The sequence below is a fragment of the Thunnus thynnus genome, chromosome 7 (genome assembly GCF_963924715.1).
Source record: "Thunnus thynnus chromosome 7, fThuThy2.1, whole genome shotgun sequence".
Taxonomy (NCBI): domain Eukaryota; kingdom Metazoa; phylum Chordata; class Actinopteri; order Scombriformes; family Scombridae; genus Thunnus; species Thunnus thynnus.
The window spans coordinates 17,806,427-17,824,504 of record NC_089523.1 but is presented as its reverse complement, the minus strand read 5'-3'; the positions used below and the strand labels follow the sequence as shown (position 1 = coordinate 17,824,504).

The window sequence follows — 18,078 nt, the reverse complement described above, 5'->3', positions numbered from 1 at the left end:
AGACATAATCAACAAAGAACGCTCCAACTCCCCATCCATCATGCTGTTCATGTCCTGTGTAATCTAGCACTCACAAGAATATGTTCTCCACACAGCTCACGTTCCTGGTCATTCCAACGCCACTGCTGACTCTCTTTCCCGTTTCTTGTTTCAGAAGTTCAGAAGCTTGGCCCCTCATGCAGATACCCTCCCTACATTGGTTCCTCCATATTCAGCACTAACATTCAACTTATAAATCCTGCCCTAATACTCTTGACTGGCGATTCCCAGAACTTCATCATCAATTGTCTATCAATCAAACTCTCTCATCCTACTGGACACCTTGGAAAAGTTTCCATTACTTTCACGACCAGCATAACATAACCTTCCTGGCGTTCGATCTCATCACCTTGACTTGTTTCATTACCTATGTCCATTCCATGATGGCTATTAAATCACATACCATCAATGTTTATCTAAGCAGCATCAGCTTCTTCTCCAAACTCATAACCGGCAGTCCAGGCCTGGCCTCCAGCCATCCTCAGATAATTTCACTCCTCAAAGGACTCCTATGTCAAGAGGCAGCTAAAAATCCTTGCTGCCTTCCTCTTACTGCTGACTTGCTGTCAGTCTACATCCACATCATCTGCTCTGGATACAGCACTCCTCATGTTGCTCAAACTCTAGAAGCCATGTTCTTACTTGCTTTTTTTTGGTTTCCTCAGATGCTCTGAATTCATCGCCTCAACCATTTACTTTGACCCATGCCACCATGCTTACATCTCCGACTTGTCTTATTTCTCAGATGATACCATGGTACTCCATCTAAAGCAAACTGAAACCAATCAATCCTTCTTGTTGATGGTGTGTCCCTTGCTAATGAATTGAAACTTATTTAGCAAAGTTTCAGGAGCAGGACGACACCTCAACTGCACCACTTCTGGCATTCCTATAATTACCAACCTAACCCTCTCCTCCTCTTTCACTCTTGTATTATGCGCCCTTCCCCCTACCCTATGCTTCTTCCTTTTTCTCCTGTCCTTCCTGCCCTTTGTAGGGTCATGAGGGCATCCGTCATTGCCCGGGTTCTGCAGCGGATTCCCTACAAAGTCTCCCCACGAGGCATTCAGCAAGCAGAAGAACTACACTCATCAATCTTTTCTTTAATAAATCATTTAAAGGCGTCTTGTTGATGATGTGGTCCTTGCTGGTGAAGTAACTTTAGAAGACAAAGAAAGACAAGGCTGCCAAGAATTTGAAGGGTGATCAATCTGAGGCTTGTGGAATTGGCATTGAAGCTCAATGTCAAAGTCTGAATGTAAATGCACTTGTACATCGAATGCATGTGCTACTCTACAGTGTTGCTTTGGGGGGTTTTATCTGATGTGATCTCACTCTAGGTAAACATCCGACCTGGCATGTGATTTTTAGCAGCTGCTCAGAGAATGTAATGACTTTTCAACAGAATATACACTGTGTATAGAGAGGGCCTCTGTGCTTTTATGACCTGTCTTAGATCAACAGTTTTATATTGTCAAAAATGCATAATGGGGTGAGGGAAAGTTTTAAAATGAAATGTTGAAAAATGCATGAATTAGTCAGCCAATCATAAGTACTGATGCCCAAAAATCTGAAGCATTTTTGAGGGGGATCATTTGTTGACTGCAGTCAACCAAAAATCTGCTTTGCACTGCAACCACTCTACTGTTAATTGATGGTAAATTTGTATTAGTGTATTATCATGACTTACAATATAATCACAGCATATGCAGGACATAATGTTTAAAAACTCTGAAGTATGAGTCATAGGCCATTATACATAAAGGCTTTAATGTACTTTTGCTCTTTGCTATACCTCAGAGTACCATAGGAAATTGTAGCACAGTTTGTCTACCTGTGTGGTCAGAATATGCTAGAGGAACAGCTGCTTCTGTAATTCATTTTGCTGTTTTTTTTTTTTTTAGCAGTCTGCACTGAACCTCTTCGGTGCTCTTTCATATGATTCTATCTCTCTTACCCACTCTTTGTTGTACAAACATACAGTGGCTTTTGGTTCAAACAAAAGCATGTGAGGGGTCATGCTCTGACGTCTTACAGCAGCATCTTACAGTTTTGTATTTTTCCATTTTGCTTCATGTAGTATAAAGTAGATTACTAACCTGTCTGTGAAAGAAATGTTCTTTACTATCAAAGTGTGGGTGTTGCACAGGTAGTGCTGGAGAAATGATTTGTTGTTATTTCTAGGGGAATTACTTACTACTAAGCCTTGTGACTATACCAGTAACTCACAGGCCACAATATATACCGAGTGCCAATAGTTGCCAACGGCCAACAAAGGATGCAGGTCCCACCTTAATCACTGTGAGCTGGACATGACTCTTGTGTAGCTCTGAAGAAGGCACATTTGTGCTGAAATATCAGCTTATGGGATAAAGTCTGTGTTGTATAACTGTGGAAGTGCTCTGCCCTTTATGCAAGTTTGTACACTTGTTTGCTGCCTACAGTTCTTTTGTTGTTCCGCATCAGCAAGCTAACTTTTCCCGCTTTGGTTTTCATGTTTATGGGCTTACTCACTTCCCTACTCACAAATGTAGAATTCAATTGCTGGCACAAAATATGTGAGACAGAGATTTATCAATTAAATAATTATTGAAAAACACTTGTTATAGCAGCAGTTATTTCATTCCACATGGGGCTTTCTGACAGTTTAAAGAGCCATCATCAAGCAGAGCTGGTATTTATGTTGTTTTGTGCAATGGATGTTTCAAGCCAAGATAAAATCCAGAGAAATGGTCCTCTACCATCACATTTCAATGTTGGCCAGTTTGTTTTACAAAGGCACAGCTGACTGCTGTCCGAACTGTCTGTCTCCATGGTATCAATGTGTAATTGTTTCTTACTGTTTATCAGGCATTATCTTAACATCAAAGATTATTCTCTTGATTTTGTTGCTGCATGAGTCCAAAATGTACTATAACTTTAGTAGCCTTTTTTTAATTCATTCATTATATTTGAGGAAGGGTGTTTTATCCATGTAATGTACATAAAAGACAAAGGAAAAGTTTTCAGGGTGAGTGCACAGTTGTACAAACTAATTATTATTATTGGCATCCTGCACTTTTAACAAAGTGGGTAAGAGTGATTCTGTACTGTACTGTACTGTCACTGTACTGTAGTGATACTGATACTGTATATGGAACTTGTAATTTCCCTGCTTGTTCTGACTTTCAAATCAATCAGTCACAACCAAATCAATCAATCAAATCAATTTGAATTCCTCAATGCAAAATAAGTGAAATCTGGTCAAGCAAAAGCCATTCATTGAGCAATATCCAAATCCGAATGGACTACAATATGAAAAACAGAACCCCCCCCCCAATATTTTAAAATATTGACAACAGGTCTTTGCCTTTTTCACAATGTCATATACCTTACAAGGAGGCAGTATTTTAGTAGATTTTTTTTCCTCTTCTCAAAATATTATTTATCTATCCTCCATGTCTATAACACAAGGTTGATGGCCCTAATTTACTGTGTTGATACTGGAATCTGGCTGATATGATTCAGTATGCTGTTATCTCTCATTAAGTGCCATTAAGTTAGAGTTATTTTTTCTGGGATTGAAGTGTTCTTTTACTATGATAATGATTTATGGTGGCAGAACATTACACAAAACAATACCTTAAATGTACACTAACGCTGTATTATCCATTCGGGTCAAAATCCTAGAATTCTCTTTTCATAAATAGAGTGCCATGAAATTGTCCTCCTTACAATACTTAAAGCTTAATTAAGCAATATTTAAGATATTATTGTTACATTAAATTACTCAATGCAATTTGAAATGAACTGAGGATCCAACTGAGAGTGAGGATCCCAGTGTGCAGCTCTTTTAGCTCGAGGTTTTGGTTTAATGGTCCAATAAACCTCAGACAATGCATTGGGCAGCCACTAACAGAACATGAACTCACATGAAACACGAGCTGGTTGAACCTTACTGCACTTGTCCAGAGTGAAATGATTGTAAGCTGAAATAAATGACTGGCTTATTTAAAAAAAGTTTATTAACATTTAGCAAGCCAAAGGGACCTAGATATTTTTGTCAGGAATTGGCAAATCATACCAGGATCTCCAAGTAGAATGGTGTTAGCAACACATTATCCACAACAGGGTTTCTTAGGCTTTGTTTTGAGTCTTTCTGCCTCTGATAGTCAAATAGTGCTGTTTTAACTTGGCAATGTTGTAATGTCCTTTTGTTGGGAATTTTTGTCAGACCTCTCTCCAGAATATACTGAGATTTTGTTTCTTTTGTCATAACCGCACTTGAAACTACTCCCTATTGGCACAACTACTGTGAATATTATGATTCTGTAAAATTTGAAAGCCATTTGCACTCCATGTTTCTCTAAGCACTCAACATAGTGTCAGATGAGTAGTAGGCAAGGAGTGAGACAGAGAACGGCCGTACATTAGAAAAAGTCAGTGTCTCGGTTGATTAGTGCCTCAACTTGTTCCCAAAGTCAAGGTTCCTTTTGATTGCTCAGCACAAACACATTTTTGGAAAGCGTCTCCTGTGATGGTGATCCACTCTGACTTAGTGTGAGAACTCGCTGGTTTATCTACAGATTGGGCCAGCTTGTCGCATTCTTTCCTTAGTGGGTATTCATGAAAATGCCATTCATTCACGTTCACACACTAAGAGCACACACTAAGTAAACTAAGGTACTTAGTACTTATCACATATGGTAAACTCCCTCCTGTTGGCCTCAAGAGTTCTGTTATATGGGACATAAGGAAGTTATAACAATGTCAAGGAAGTGCGTTAGTGTGCATGTCGGAAATGAGTGTCACTGCACTTAATTGAGCCCTGAGTAGTGGGTTAAACTAACTGCAACTGAATTTCACTTGGAGGTATTTTATGTATAACATACCTTTGATCTTAGGCAACAGGAAATTTCAGTTTTGTCATTCTTTGATGATCTTAACTTGGTGAAATGCATGGGAATGCTGACATTTTGGCTTCACTCAGCCAGTTTTCCCATGTCTTAGGTACAATCACATCAGCATGTTGTTAACATCTCACTTGATGATTGTGGTATCCTAAGCATGTCTGTTGCTGGACACCATCTGACACGATGAAAAGTTGTTTCATCAAGATTTTGTGTGAATTCTATTTCCTACACTCTCTCACTTTTTACTGACACATTGCTGGACATTTCTACTTCTTGTGTCCTAAAGAAAGCCTAAGAAACACTGTGATAATAATGGAAACAACTGTCTCAGCACTAATGTAAAAAAGTTGTTTATTTTTAATCATAATATTTAATTTTTAAGCAGATAAACCCATTTATCTTGTAAACCCTACCATGACACAGAGAAGATACACAAACAAATTGAGTAATAATAGTCATCATAATAAAGCCTACATTCCTAATGTGTGCTTCATTTTAAAGTATACAGTATGTAACCAAAATCTTAGCCTGTCTTTACTGCTTATGTATATGATCACTGCAAAGGCTGAAGGAGAATGAATACATAGAAACTTGAATGTTTTACTTGAGTGCATGCAAAACACTTTTAAAGTTGGGTCTTAGAGACTTCAATGCCAAACATGAGTCACTCTCCTGCCTGGTCTGGCCCTTTCCAGAACTCATCAGTTTTCCCTGGGTGCCTGGGCTTGGATGTGATGTCCACTGGAACCTGCCTCATATACAGAGTAATGTTCACTGTGGAGAAACCACATCTGGAGTGTGGTCTGGATGTGTGTATCACACTTTGGAGGTAGGCCAGTCTGCTTGTCTGTGTTTGTTGGTGACACCACAGGCTATTAAATGAATGATGTTTGTGCTGCACCAAGGCACAAGGGCACTTGTCATCTGTGATGGTTTCCACTATACAGTGTCCCACTGGGCAAAGATGAGGATGGTGGAAATAAGCTTAAAGAATGCCTTCATCTGTCGTCAGACCATTGTTGTTGAGTTTTTGTATGTTTTAGGAAGCTTATAACAAATGAAGCTTAAATGGGCCTCAAACCAATCTGAACAGTGTCACTCGTAGAAAGGAGATCCAAGAATCGTTGGCATATCACAATGCATATCATGCTAGAACCACCCAACAGGGCTGGCCAACTTTACTCTGTGATCATCGCATGATAACAATCTCAGAAGTGATCCAGTGCAGCACCCCACAGCAAGATATAAACACTTTCCCAGTGAAGAAGGGTTTTTGTACCAATAGCAGTCCATGTGTAGACTGTTACACAGTAATTTCCCCTCATGCTACAAGAAATACACAAAAAAACAACTCACCATCTGTATCAGCATACTTGTTTGAACCTGAGAAGATCACAGGCAGCTAAATCAGTTCAATGTGGATGCCTCCAATATTGATAATATGTTTCTGTTCAGGGAACCGATATTTGATTTATCATATTTGACACCATGTCCATATGAGTGGGTTAGAAAGGTAGAGTGAGTGGGACATGGCATGGTGTAAGCATGTTGAAAGTTGAAATAACCGCTATGCAGTAGTAACAGCAACTCAAAACAATAATTTGTCCATTAATGCAGCATCTAATGAATGTAAGTGCACATCTTTTTGCTAGTCCTAATCTGTTTTTTATACTCTGGCATTAGTTAGTAAAATTACCACCTGACTTCTGAACTGATTTACAACTATGTTGCATGTAAATCCCGTACATAAATGGATTGGTTGTGCCAACCCAGCATTTATATCTCTCTCATTCAAAATCATTTTAAACCTTCAGACTTGTTTACTTCACCAAAACACTTAGGTTTTCTCTTGTAATTGTAAACATTATTTATATTGACAGGTAGTATCTCCCCCTGGGCTTAAAGGATAGTTCGCCAATTTTCAAGTCTGTCCTAAAACAACAGTGTGTTATAAATGTTATTAAGTTATAATGTTTATACTGGCCATTAAGAGATCCCTTCATAATGCACTTTCAATGCAAAATGTCCAAATGAGTCACAATCATATCAATATTTTTCAAAGTTAGTCATTTTAGTGCCAAATTCCCCCTTTTTGTTAGAATCCTACTGCAGCTGAACAGGAAAACATTGTCCGTCGAGACACAAAGAGGGAATTTTTTTTACTAAAAAGACAAACTGTAGAAGATATCCACTTTATTTTCGCTAACTCAAACAGTTGAAGCTTCATATTATCTTCAGAAAAACTTGTAAATACATTTTTGCTTAAAATGAGGACTGTGGATTTTTAAGGGGATCTTAAAATGGTCAGTATGAACAGGAGAAATGATTTCAGTGAACAAAACATGTTTACATTTTCATATGGGCACTTGACTATTGTTTTAAGACAGACTTCAAAAACTGTGAAGTGATCCTTTAATATTGAAGTACATCCTGTTGTATTTCTGGTGTGACCATGACTGATGTGTAATATAGGAACACACAAAGAGAATGTCTTGTTTGACTGTACTGTAAGAAAATTACAATTAACAAGTAATTAGACATATTTTCAGTACTTCTTACATTTAAAACCCCACCAGTACTTTATACAAAGAGGGGTTTTGCCATGACTGCATTGACAACTTTCCTAGAGTCTATCTCATTCCTGCAGACTGACCACGTTTTCTGACATTTTTGTGAGCAACGCTGCTGTCTGTCAGACTGTTTTTTCTACTTGGTGTATTGCAACAGGCTTGAGTTGCATGGCTCGTCTTAAAGTAGTTGCTGAACTGGGGAAACTGCGGTCATTAAGATTTAGAGCAGAGAAGTAATTAGTGTGTCAGTTAGTAAATAAACCCCCCAGTGGCTTGGAATTTAATATACTTCTGCTTCACTGTGTTGATACGGTTTCTGGCAGTGACCTTAAGACTTGTCTTTACAGACTTAATTTCCCTTTTACCAAAGCCAAGTGTACTTGGAAGGTTGAAGTGCATTATATAGTGATGCTCTGCCAACTGTGCCTGCAGATGAAGAGCCATTAAAGCAAGGGTCTTTTGTAATCCTTGGTTGTCTCCAAGAGAGTTGGTTCCAGTCCATGTAATGTGACAGAGACACAAAGAAAGTCCAAACTATCAAAAAGGTTTAGGAGCATGAAGCAAATCATCCTCTTTAGCCTCAGTTATCAGGCTCATAATCAGTGGATATCGGCCAGTGACCTGGGACTGGTGAGAGAACAATCTTGATTCTATTACTGCTCGTCTACTGGCTTCTACCTACACATCATCTGTAGATTTTTCCAGATACTTCTACAAACTGTGACTCACCACTGTCATGAAATACCATTTATCTTAATTTTAAAAAGAATAGTTGCCATTAAATAAATCTTGATGTATACAGCTAAGATATGTACAGTATATCAAACTAAGGTGAAACAAATGACTCACCACATTTTTCAATGGTGACCACAGCCATACTAATTAACTGAAAATATGCTACTATTAACTATACTGCAAACTATAAATTCCAAGTCAATTTCTCCTCTTGAAAAAGTAAAGAAGCCATCACAGCAACATAATTGTCATAAAGAACTCACAGTTTATGCTATAATTAGTGATAGTAAATTTTGTGTGACCTCCCATCATCCTTCACCAAAATCTATGTTCAATTTCAGCCTTTTTGGCAAAAACACCATTCAACTAAGCCCAAAGGAATACCAGACATGAGCTAAAAAAGGCATTTAAACTTGCAAATAAAAGGAGAAAAACACTACTCTCATCCAGAATACACTTCTGCTTCCCAAACTGATTAGTCAGCTGGGGCGGCTTGTCTTAAATCAAACAGGGATAGAATAGTACCATGCAGAATACAGCATTAGGTCAGTGTCCTCCTGATGTTTGGCTTGTAACTAATGATTTACTGTAATCATGAGACCTGACTATAGTAGATAATTTGTACTTAGTCAGTGTGTTGTTTTTTTCATTTATGTGATGAGTTCACTGGGAAAAACTGATGTTTCAGTCATCGTTGAAATCATTCCATCATGTGTGATATTTATTTTGTAGCAGTTAAAATTTACCGTTGGCTATGTTTGGCCTTTGTGTGATGGGGTCCACTGGTGCAATGGGACCTCAGGTGTGCCCTGAGAACAGCAAAACTAAATTAAATTGTTTAATCAAATTTAAACAATACAGTGAATTTATAAACAGCCCTGTTCCGCTAAGTTAATAACCAGATCTGGCAACTCATTTTATTTACTTGCTGGCCCACTTCATCTGTTTTCATGCATTTATGTCATGAATAGTATGTTTAAGAATGCTGCATCACCTATGTGTGCCTCACTGCAAGAAAATTTGTATTTGAGAATGAGAATGAAAATCAAACTTATGGCGTTTAGGTCACATAGTCAGTTTCACACATAGCTGTATTTCCCACCATTTTGTTTCAGTGGAATATTAATGATATTTGGCTTCTTGCAGGGCTCAGTCTATGGCAGAAACAAAGCGTAAGTGTACATCATCGGTCTCTAAAGGTGTATTTACACGGAACATAAAGAGAAAATTGGATGCATGGCAAATATAAGTCAATGTAAAACACATTAGTTGAGGTGAAGATGAATCAGCTCAAATGGAAATTGTTTCTACTGGAGTGAAAAATTCAAGCTTATGTGGAGATGAATGAGTCTACTTCATAATTCAAGTAAGAATGTGCTTTGCATTCAGTCTGAACAGCTGATATTGTTAGTATGCTTGATCTAACTTGAAAGAAATCAGCATGAGGGAATATGAACATTAATGGTGGACGTCACTACTATGAAGAATACTGTGTGTCTTGGAAAGCAGAACCCATTAGCATGCATACAACCGCCGGGTCTGTCAGGTTTGTATCTGAGAGAGTAATGACTTTGGCTGCAGCTTTTGCCAATAAAAAGTACCTCTGCTCAATCTCTTCTACTTAAAATCTCAAAAATGTATCCCAGGACAGAATAAAAAGATGGACAATGACAGCCTTGTCAGCAATAAGGTGTTTCTTAAGTAATGGCTGGACATTTTGAGCCAAGCTGAATCTGTCTGGAGAGGATGTGTCCTGTTAGTGATAAAGCTCTGGTGCTAATCTCCTTTCGACACAAGATCTGTGAAACAGTTAATCAGTCAGGAGTTTACAAAGTTGTTTTAAAATGATTTGTTGATATTATATTTGGTAAATGAAGAGGAGTCATACTTAAGAAAATACAGTAAAGATTTTAGGGGGACAGTAGCTTCTTCTCCCCAATCCATTTTTTCATCAATGTATCAAAGGGCAGCTGTCAAAATTTGAATGCTTTGCCAAAAATGTTTACTCATAAAGAAATAAAGGTCTAATAGCCTGTGGTTGTGATATAAGTGAACACTGATACAGACATATTATCAGGAAAGAGCAGAATCTTGCCACAATATTTTCTCTGACTTTGGAGAACCATAAAAGAAATATTTAAGCCATAAGCAGGGTTTATTTATCTCTGTTCTGCAGCCAGTCTTAAAAGCACATGCACTAGGTTGTGAAAAACTCATATAGTTCAAAGATTGATTGTTCAGGGATCAGGTCTGTTGGCTCCTGCTCAGAAAAGTCAGTCACCTACATCCTCTAAAGTTTAGAATTGACAGATGTTGGTCTTTGCTTTCTTCTGATCCCTGTTATGAGACTCACAATGACAATGATCTTGATGAACTGGCTTTGAGAGACTGCCTAGACTAGCAGGCTGGTGTTTCTTGGCTTCTTTGCTTTCTGTCATCTCTGTGTGATGTCGACAGTTTTCTCATTTCTTCGCTAGAACCTATTTGACTGGTTTTCAGTCTTGGAGTGCCAGGCACAATGCACTGCTATTTCCAGCATATTCATGCAGCCAATAACTTTGTAATGTCTTGCGCTGATATTTTGTGGACATTCCCTGTGTTTCATTCCCTCTATCTCAAAGTTTTCATGATCAATTACTGCAGTAAAACAACAAGAAATAGTGTTAAAAACCAACCAGCTGAAAATTAGAGCCGTAGTAATTATCTGGGTATGTAGTTTGCTCTTCCTCAGTCTCTTTCCTTACTCTTACAGATAAGTATGCTCCGTATCCATGCAAATGCTTGGCAGACAGTTCAATTCTTTCTGGCTGAGGGGGGGGGGGGGGGTTGTCTCTCTCTCTCTCTCTCCCTCTGAGTGTGTCTCTTTCCCTCTCTCCCCCTTTCCTTGCTGGCAGCAGCGTCTGTGCTGTTGGCAGGAGTGACCAGAATAAAAACAGCAACACCAGACATAGAGGAGGAAAAAAAGCAAAGTTATCCATTGAACCAGAGTCTTTGCCCTCTCTTAATTACGTCAAGTCCCATATCTTTTCCCTTTTTTCACCTTTTTTCCTCACTCTCTAAGACTTCGAGTTAGTGGTAATTAGCTAGAAGAGAATAAAACCAGCTGATCGGGAGAGGGGTGGTGCATTTTGGAGCGAGATGGCTAACAGAAACATTCTGTTGCTCTTCTGTGGACTCTTCCTCATAGCACTGATTCAGCCCTCTCTTCAAGGAGGTAAGTGTGTACCACAGGTGAACTGAGCCATGATCTTCGCTGCATCAATCACAGACTAAGAACAGGTGCAATTTTTTTGTTTGTGTCTCTTTGTCCTTCTGAGATATAAAACATCATAACATCTTAAGTGATTAAAGTTTTGCTGATGCAGATATAAGATATCAAGTAGTACCTTAACTTATTCTTAAGCAAAAACTTTTTATATAACATTGTAAGCATATGATTTATTGGTTTCAGTATAGCTTACTGTCATTTTTTTTATGAAATAAAAGTAACATGTTTTGTGTTAACTTTGATAGTTTTGTTTCTTTACCCAACTATAACTTAAAAAAGATGCAATTACATTGCTATGTATTTTTGCTTTGGTTGCTGATTTAAATATACTGGTAATATAAAGCTCACATGCTGCAGTCATGAAAGTGAAAGAGTGTTTAGTCTGGCTTATCTACTACACACCACAGTTATGTTCCAACACACCACTGTTGAAGGACACTATCATAAATAGAGAGGGAGTTATTCTTAGCACCATATTTACATGTGTATTGCTAATAAATTGGAGATTATGTTCAGCATTATCTGGGGCTTAACTAGGTATTTGTGTCCACAGGCTTTAAATTGTTGGATTTAACAGTAAGAGACAACTCTGCATCATAACTTTATATTAGTTCTGCCATATTCTGCCATAATTTTAGTGTGTGCAAAATTTAAATCTAATTTTAAATGATAAACTAACCATTCATTATATGTAGTCCTCTATAATATCTTTTCATGTATATATTCATGTATTTTTCAGCATTAGACAATTAAGCTGCATCCTACTCACACTTATGCATACATTGTGTATGTTTACATGGCTCAAGACAGTGTATATAGGTTGTGTGTAAAGCTTAGGATCCATCCTATATCATGTCAGGAAAAGAAGGTTCCAGCGGGTCCCTCTTTACACTCAGCAAAACCACATAGTTTAAATGTACCCCTGATCAACTACCAGATGGTGAGTGTCACATTGACAGCTTTTGGTCTTTTCTTGAAGTTAACCAGGCTACCCAAAATCCACGAAGCAGCAACATGCAGATTTAAGGGGTTCGTTTCAAGTGCAGTTTGAGTTTGGCTGAGATTCTCTGAGATATTCAGCCCCCAACTGGAAAACATGTTTAGCATCTGGGTCTGGGTATGCTGGAGTCCATTTTCTGTTGTATTTATTTTCTTAAAAGTCACAGCTGTTTATGTTCCTTATCTTCCAGTGTCCACGTGGTCTTTCAGGTGCATTATGGTTAGATTATTAGATTAGAAATATTTTGTCCATATTAAGTCTCACTTTTCCTAGCTGTTCGTTGGCCGTCTCTAATTTGGTGATGTCTACAAAGTCTACAAAGGATGTCTTTGTCAGGTATCATCAAAAAATGTATTTGCTCTTCTTCTGTCTCTGTCTCATAGCACATTTATCCTTTCTTCTCTGTGCCAGGCACATTTCAGTTGAGTGATTTCAAGGTGCATTCGGGCAAAATATATAGCAGGTAAAGGAGCCAACAAATATCAATATTGGCTTTGGAGCACAACTTTGATCTCAAGTGAGTGTTGAATCCATCCATAACATTTCTGTGGTGCTTAAATCAGCTCCATGTGTCTGTGCACGCAAACTTGAAAAATAAAAGACGCCACTTGGTCCACGGGTCAATTATCTGTGCGTAACATAAACCTCATTAACACCCAGACCGCTCATTTAATGCCTCTGCAGAGAAAATGCCTCTTATGCATGCGAAATTAAACACTTGAATTATGATGGAGTGCAAGGCCTGGCTGAATGTTTTCCATCAACAAGTGTAAATGAGTTATGGTTCTAGAGGAAACATCTGGGAAGGAGTTTGTTAATAAATATACCCCCTGTCATCTTATTTAACCATGTGCAAATACTGTAGTATGTTTGTTGGTTTCCCTTAGTACGATGAAGGAGGCAGACTTTCTTTAGATTCTACAAACAAACACCATCTGTCTTGTGGATACAGTGGATGTTATTCTAACAAAATAAATATGTTGATGCAGCTTTGGCTCAGTGACCTCTGTTTTTTTTATTGCTATATGAGATAACTACATGAATTAAATCCAGGCCGAGACTGTTGATAAAATTATTTGAATAAAACCTCAACTAAGGAATTTAATCAAGCTTCACTGCCCTAATAAATGGAAGTGAACCGCTTACAGTGTGCTTGCAAATTTTTAATGAAATGACACGAAGCGTTTTGTAAAATTAATTTAAAATTTTAATCGCAGAGACTGTATCAAGAGTCCCAACCTTCTTCTTCTTACCTTGATGTATGTTGTATTAATCCAGACAACTTAAACAACCAACTAGTGGACATTAGTTTGTTTTTGTGATGGACGCAGTTAATAACACAATTCTGATGAGCAGAGGCTGAGTGGGAGATGAAAAGGGGAAAATAGTTGCTCTGTTCCTTCACAGTCTCGAAAGAATTTGTGTGATGTTTTCTTTAGTACTGCTGGAAGCCAGTTTGCCTCATTTGGCATTGGCCACATTCAGCCTTGAGACTAAGAGGAATTTAATACATTAATCAGTGACAATCCCCTGGCTGTAGGTGAACTTAAATGAAATCAGTGTAGATTGGATGGCATGCATTGGCTGTCACAAAACACTAGTGATGAATTGCAGAATTACCCCAGGCATTGCTGGTAGATAACCAAAGTGATTGTCTTGCTTCCTTAAACAAGTGGTGCTTGAGGCTTTATTGGTAGCGTGTGTTGTGAACACCTCTCTGGCACTTATCTCTCTTTTGACAAGGTTGAATGCCAGCCACAGCATATTGGATTAATGTGACACATTGGCATCCCAGCGCTTAACAACTCTACACTGCAATTAAAGAAATAGACCATATGAAATACCATCTGAGGAAGACAGAGGTTTTTCTTCAGTGAGGTTTTTCTTATTTTTTTCAGCTTCTTTCATGCTGGACCCACAAAGGCATTTTAATTTGTTGATGTTGAGTGGTTTGGTGTGATTTGCAGTGAGGTGACCTCATTCAGTACTCATTTGGGTCTGAGCCTCTTAGTTACAAGCACTGAGCGAGCAGGGTTCGCTATTGTGAAAGACCTGTTATTCTACTGTATTCATGTCTTACTCTGGAACACATCCTAGGAAAGTGTTGGGAGATTGGACAATTCTATCCACGGTTTGCAGTTTTACATCAAAGCATGTTGCCTGGCTGGGAAGTCACTTGCTGCATCAAAACTCCGAGCCAGAAGGGATTACTAACATTTTGGCCAACAGGTTTTCCTATCACCATTTCACTGAAACTACTGTTAAGACTGTTGTAGGACCAGAGGTTAGGGATGGATGAGTTGTTTTAATTGACACATAATTCGAAAGGACTGAACTGTCTAGGTTATAACACACATTATTTTTTAAAATTGGTAGTCTTACCTTTTTAAAATTGATGGACTGTTTAATAGAATGCGATTTTATAAATGGAAAGCTAACATGATTAACAATCCAACTTGCTTATGATACAAATACCTACAGGTTGCTCATGAAGCCATGAGTTTTACATATGTACTGCATGCTATTGTGAGGGTATTCACATAGTAGCAAGTTCTCACCATTGCTAAAAACACAGTACTTAATAATTTGTTAAGCCCCTAATTCTTGGTTGTGGATAAATATCAGTCTTAGCATCTCCCAGTCAGATGTTTGGTCTGCGATCAACCATTGCCAAGTCTTCAACAAAGAAGCACATTAACGCCGATGATTCATCCCAGCCACTCTGCAAGCAGCTCTCACCAGGCTGCGAGCTTTTGGAGCAGTCTGATTGCATGCTTGCGATCTGAATGGCTCCTGTCAGGAATGTTTTCATCTGACGATGATGCTGATGTCTGAAGCTCTTCTTGGTTTACACACAACATGACAACATGAGTGCAACATTAGTATAAAAATATTTTTATAGTAAAAACCATAACTGACGATAAACTGATGAGAAAAGATGGTAATAAAAATGAAGTTCTGATTAAACACATTGCGCCAATTTAATCAAAATCCTTTGGCATGAAAACATTGTATTCTGTGTTGTATTAGTTTCAGTTTACTTTTTTACGGGAGGGGGGTAAACATGGGGCCTTTAGGCCTTTGGCATCAATGAGTTGGTCTAAACCAAACATTGGGTTGTAAAAGCACAACTACTGGACAACATGTCAGGTTCCTGCAAACACTTGACAAAATGTCTGCACACTGGACTAAACTGGACTGATTGTTGGGATTTTGTTCTCATTCACATAAATTACAGATTTCATGCTTTTCCCTTTCAACTATGTAAACAGCTCTTGGCCTTGCCAGGATAAAAGTAAATTGGAAATGTCAATACCTTCTTCATAAATATGAACAGATGATTCCTCACTCAGTCATATTCTTTCTCACAACTCAGATACCAATCCACTATATTTCAGGGAGTTCATTTCAGTTGTGCAATTGAATAGTTTTGCAAGCAAAAACATGCTTTATGTCTACACTAAATATTTCAGAAGTCTAGGCAATTTAGTCATGTTGCATCAATACATTTCATATATATTTTGGTTGAACATAGCTGCTGAACATAGAGAAAAAAAGAGGCAGCGCATTGTGTTTAGTCTGACATTCCACATATGATAAATGTTCGATCAGGAAGCGCAAGAAACCCAAGGCACATGGAAAAAGTGTAAACGATATAAACAGTAAATAGTAAATATATGGTCCTTTTTAACGTTGCACCCGTAACAGTGTCAGTTTTACTGTGATACAATCTCATAAATCAGTGTCTGGAATGGAGTCATAATGGGAACTGTTTGTTCCACTTCTTTGTAGTGATTCCACATGGTTGATGGTAATCTTCAACCATGGTTTATTCTTTCGTCATGTTCAACTCCACTGCTGTTACAGACACACTTTTCAGTTTCAAATCCTGTAACGATCCCCTGTCAGTTTCCAGTAGGAAGGTTTCATCCAAGTCACCCAAAGGCAAGCAATTGAACAATGACAAGATTAGAATCAGGTCTTCTAAGTCATTAAAATATTGCCATATGTGGGCTGTGTGTTTGTCTGCCAGTGCATACATTTCACAGATGCTCTCTTTCAGAGAAGTGTCACTGAAACAAGGTTGGGCAAGAGTAAAAAGGGAATGTAGAGTCAGGTTACAGTGTAGTGATAAGATGGATGTACCCATTTTGATTCTTACTTTGTTTGATGCGCCACACACTTTCCCCTGTCCCCTTTCAACATGCTGTGGAAAATAGACAGTGCAAGGGGTGACCGATAGGCCAGCTGTCACATGTCTGATAATGATGTAAGGGTGCCAGGAACCACAGTGTTTGCTTCACTGCACTGTTGCTCTGGGTTGCAGTATGAGAGCTTTCCTTAAAGAGAGAACCAAACCTCTTCTTGTGGGACAGTGGTTTTGGATATGTCTGAACACAGCAAACAGTTGTTAGTTTTCCAAACTTTTTTTACTTTATCAAGAATGATGGAAATAGTGGTGTAGAAGACTGTAAATGTCAGGTGGTTGAAGTGGTGTAAACACATTACAGAATGCTTTTCCTCAGAACTTCCCGAGCCTTGTTGAGCGCATCATTGTGATCAAGAATGTTAATGTTCCTGGAAGTTTAATAATGGACGGGGAATGCCGTAATCATCTTTTCTGAGGTTGAATGTGTGAGTGATGTGGATGTACTCACATCAGTTTGTTTTGTGTGCCTAAGTACAAGCAAATAGTTACATCAACTCACAGTCATTTAATTATTTATTGAAAAACCAATTATTAAACGACCACAGCACAGGGTCATGGAAATGTCACATTACTCACTAGCTTGTTGTAAGTGAAGTAAAACGAAACTCTTTTAAGTTACAAAGAGCTGTAAAAACTGTCATTAACATGGGAGGTACAACGGAAAAACCCGTCATCGGCTTTGGTTTGATTCAATAACAAAAAAGGATCTGACTTACAATTTCCTAACTTTTCTGCTATTCAGTCATGATTTGTGGACCCAATAACCCGTATCCCCCATAAAATTAAATGTTTTAAGCCAGGCTAGCTTTTCCACATAGACTGACTTTAGATAAATTCATGAATCACACATATTTTTTCATCACCACATTTTTTTATCACCACTGTTGATGCTTAGGCAAAAATATCAAATAAAATATCTTGCCAGCTAAACAGCTGATAAACATGTCACTTCCTATTTTCCAGGCCGACTCTCAAAACATGACATGATGCAAAACTAAACATACAGGGCGCTGGATACAGTCCTTTCCACCTGTTTGCTTGTGTCTGGTGGACTACGTCATTTTGTCGAAATTCAAAACAAGAATCTGAGAAACCAAAACACTCATACACATATGTTGTGTATGAAAATGATTTAATCTAAGCCTTTCAGTTTTTCACAAATTGTTCTCTTTGTGTTGTATGAATACAAATGTGCAACCCTCTGGAGTCAGAATTTCAAATTATGAAAAGTTATTGTGCTGCCTTGTCAATTAATAACAATGTGAAAGTGTCAAGTGATGGTATTAGTTTTCCTACTTAAGGAAAAGTTCACTCTAAAATACTTCTGTGGTATTTTAAAACCCTATTGTTGGTAACCATACGAA

General features: G+C 38.2%; 1 protein-coding gene across 9 annotated transcripts in view; it reads left to right on the top strand.

Moving 5' to 3' along the window:
* Positions 1–11,138: 11,138 nt before the first annotated feature.
* Positions 11,139–18,078, top strand: part of elna (elastin a) — a 39,795-nt gene continuing 32,855 nt past the window's right edge. For 6 of the 9 annotated variants that reach the window (XM_067594678.1, XM_067594676.1, XM_067594675.1 and 3 more), the window contains exon 1: positions 11,140–11,450. In XM_067594678.1, the coding sequence (XP_067450779.1) occupies positions 11,375–11,450 (76 nt within the window). In that variant the 5' untranslated portion in view covers positions 11,140–11,374. Of the gene's footprint in view, positions 11,451–18,078 lie in introns of all 9 variants that reach the window. The other 3 variants (XM_067594672.1, XM_067594670.1, XM_067594679.1) reach the window with 2 other exon arrangements.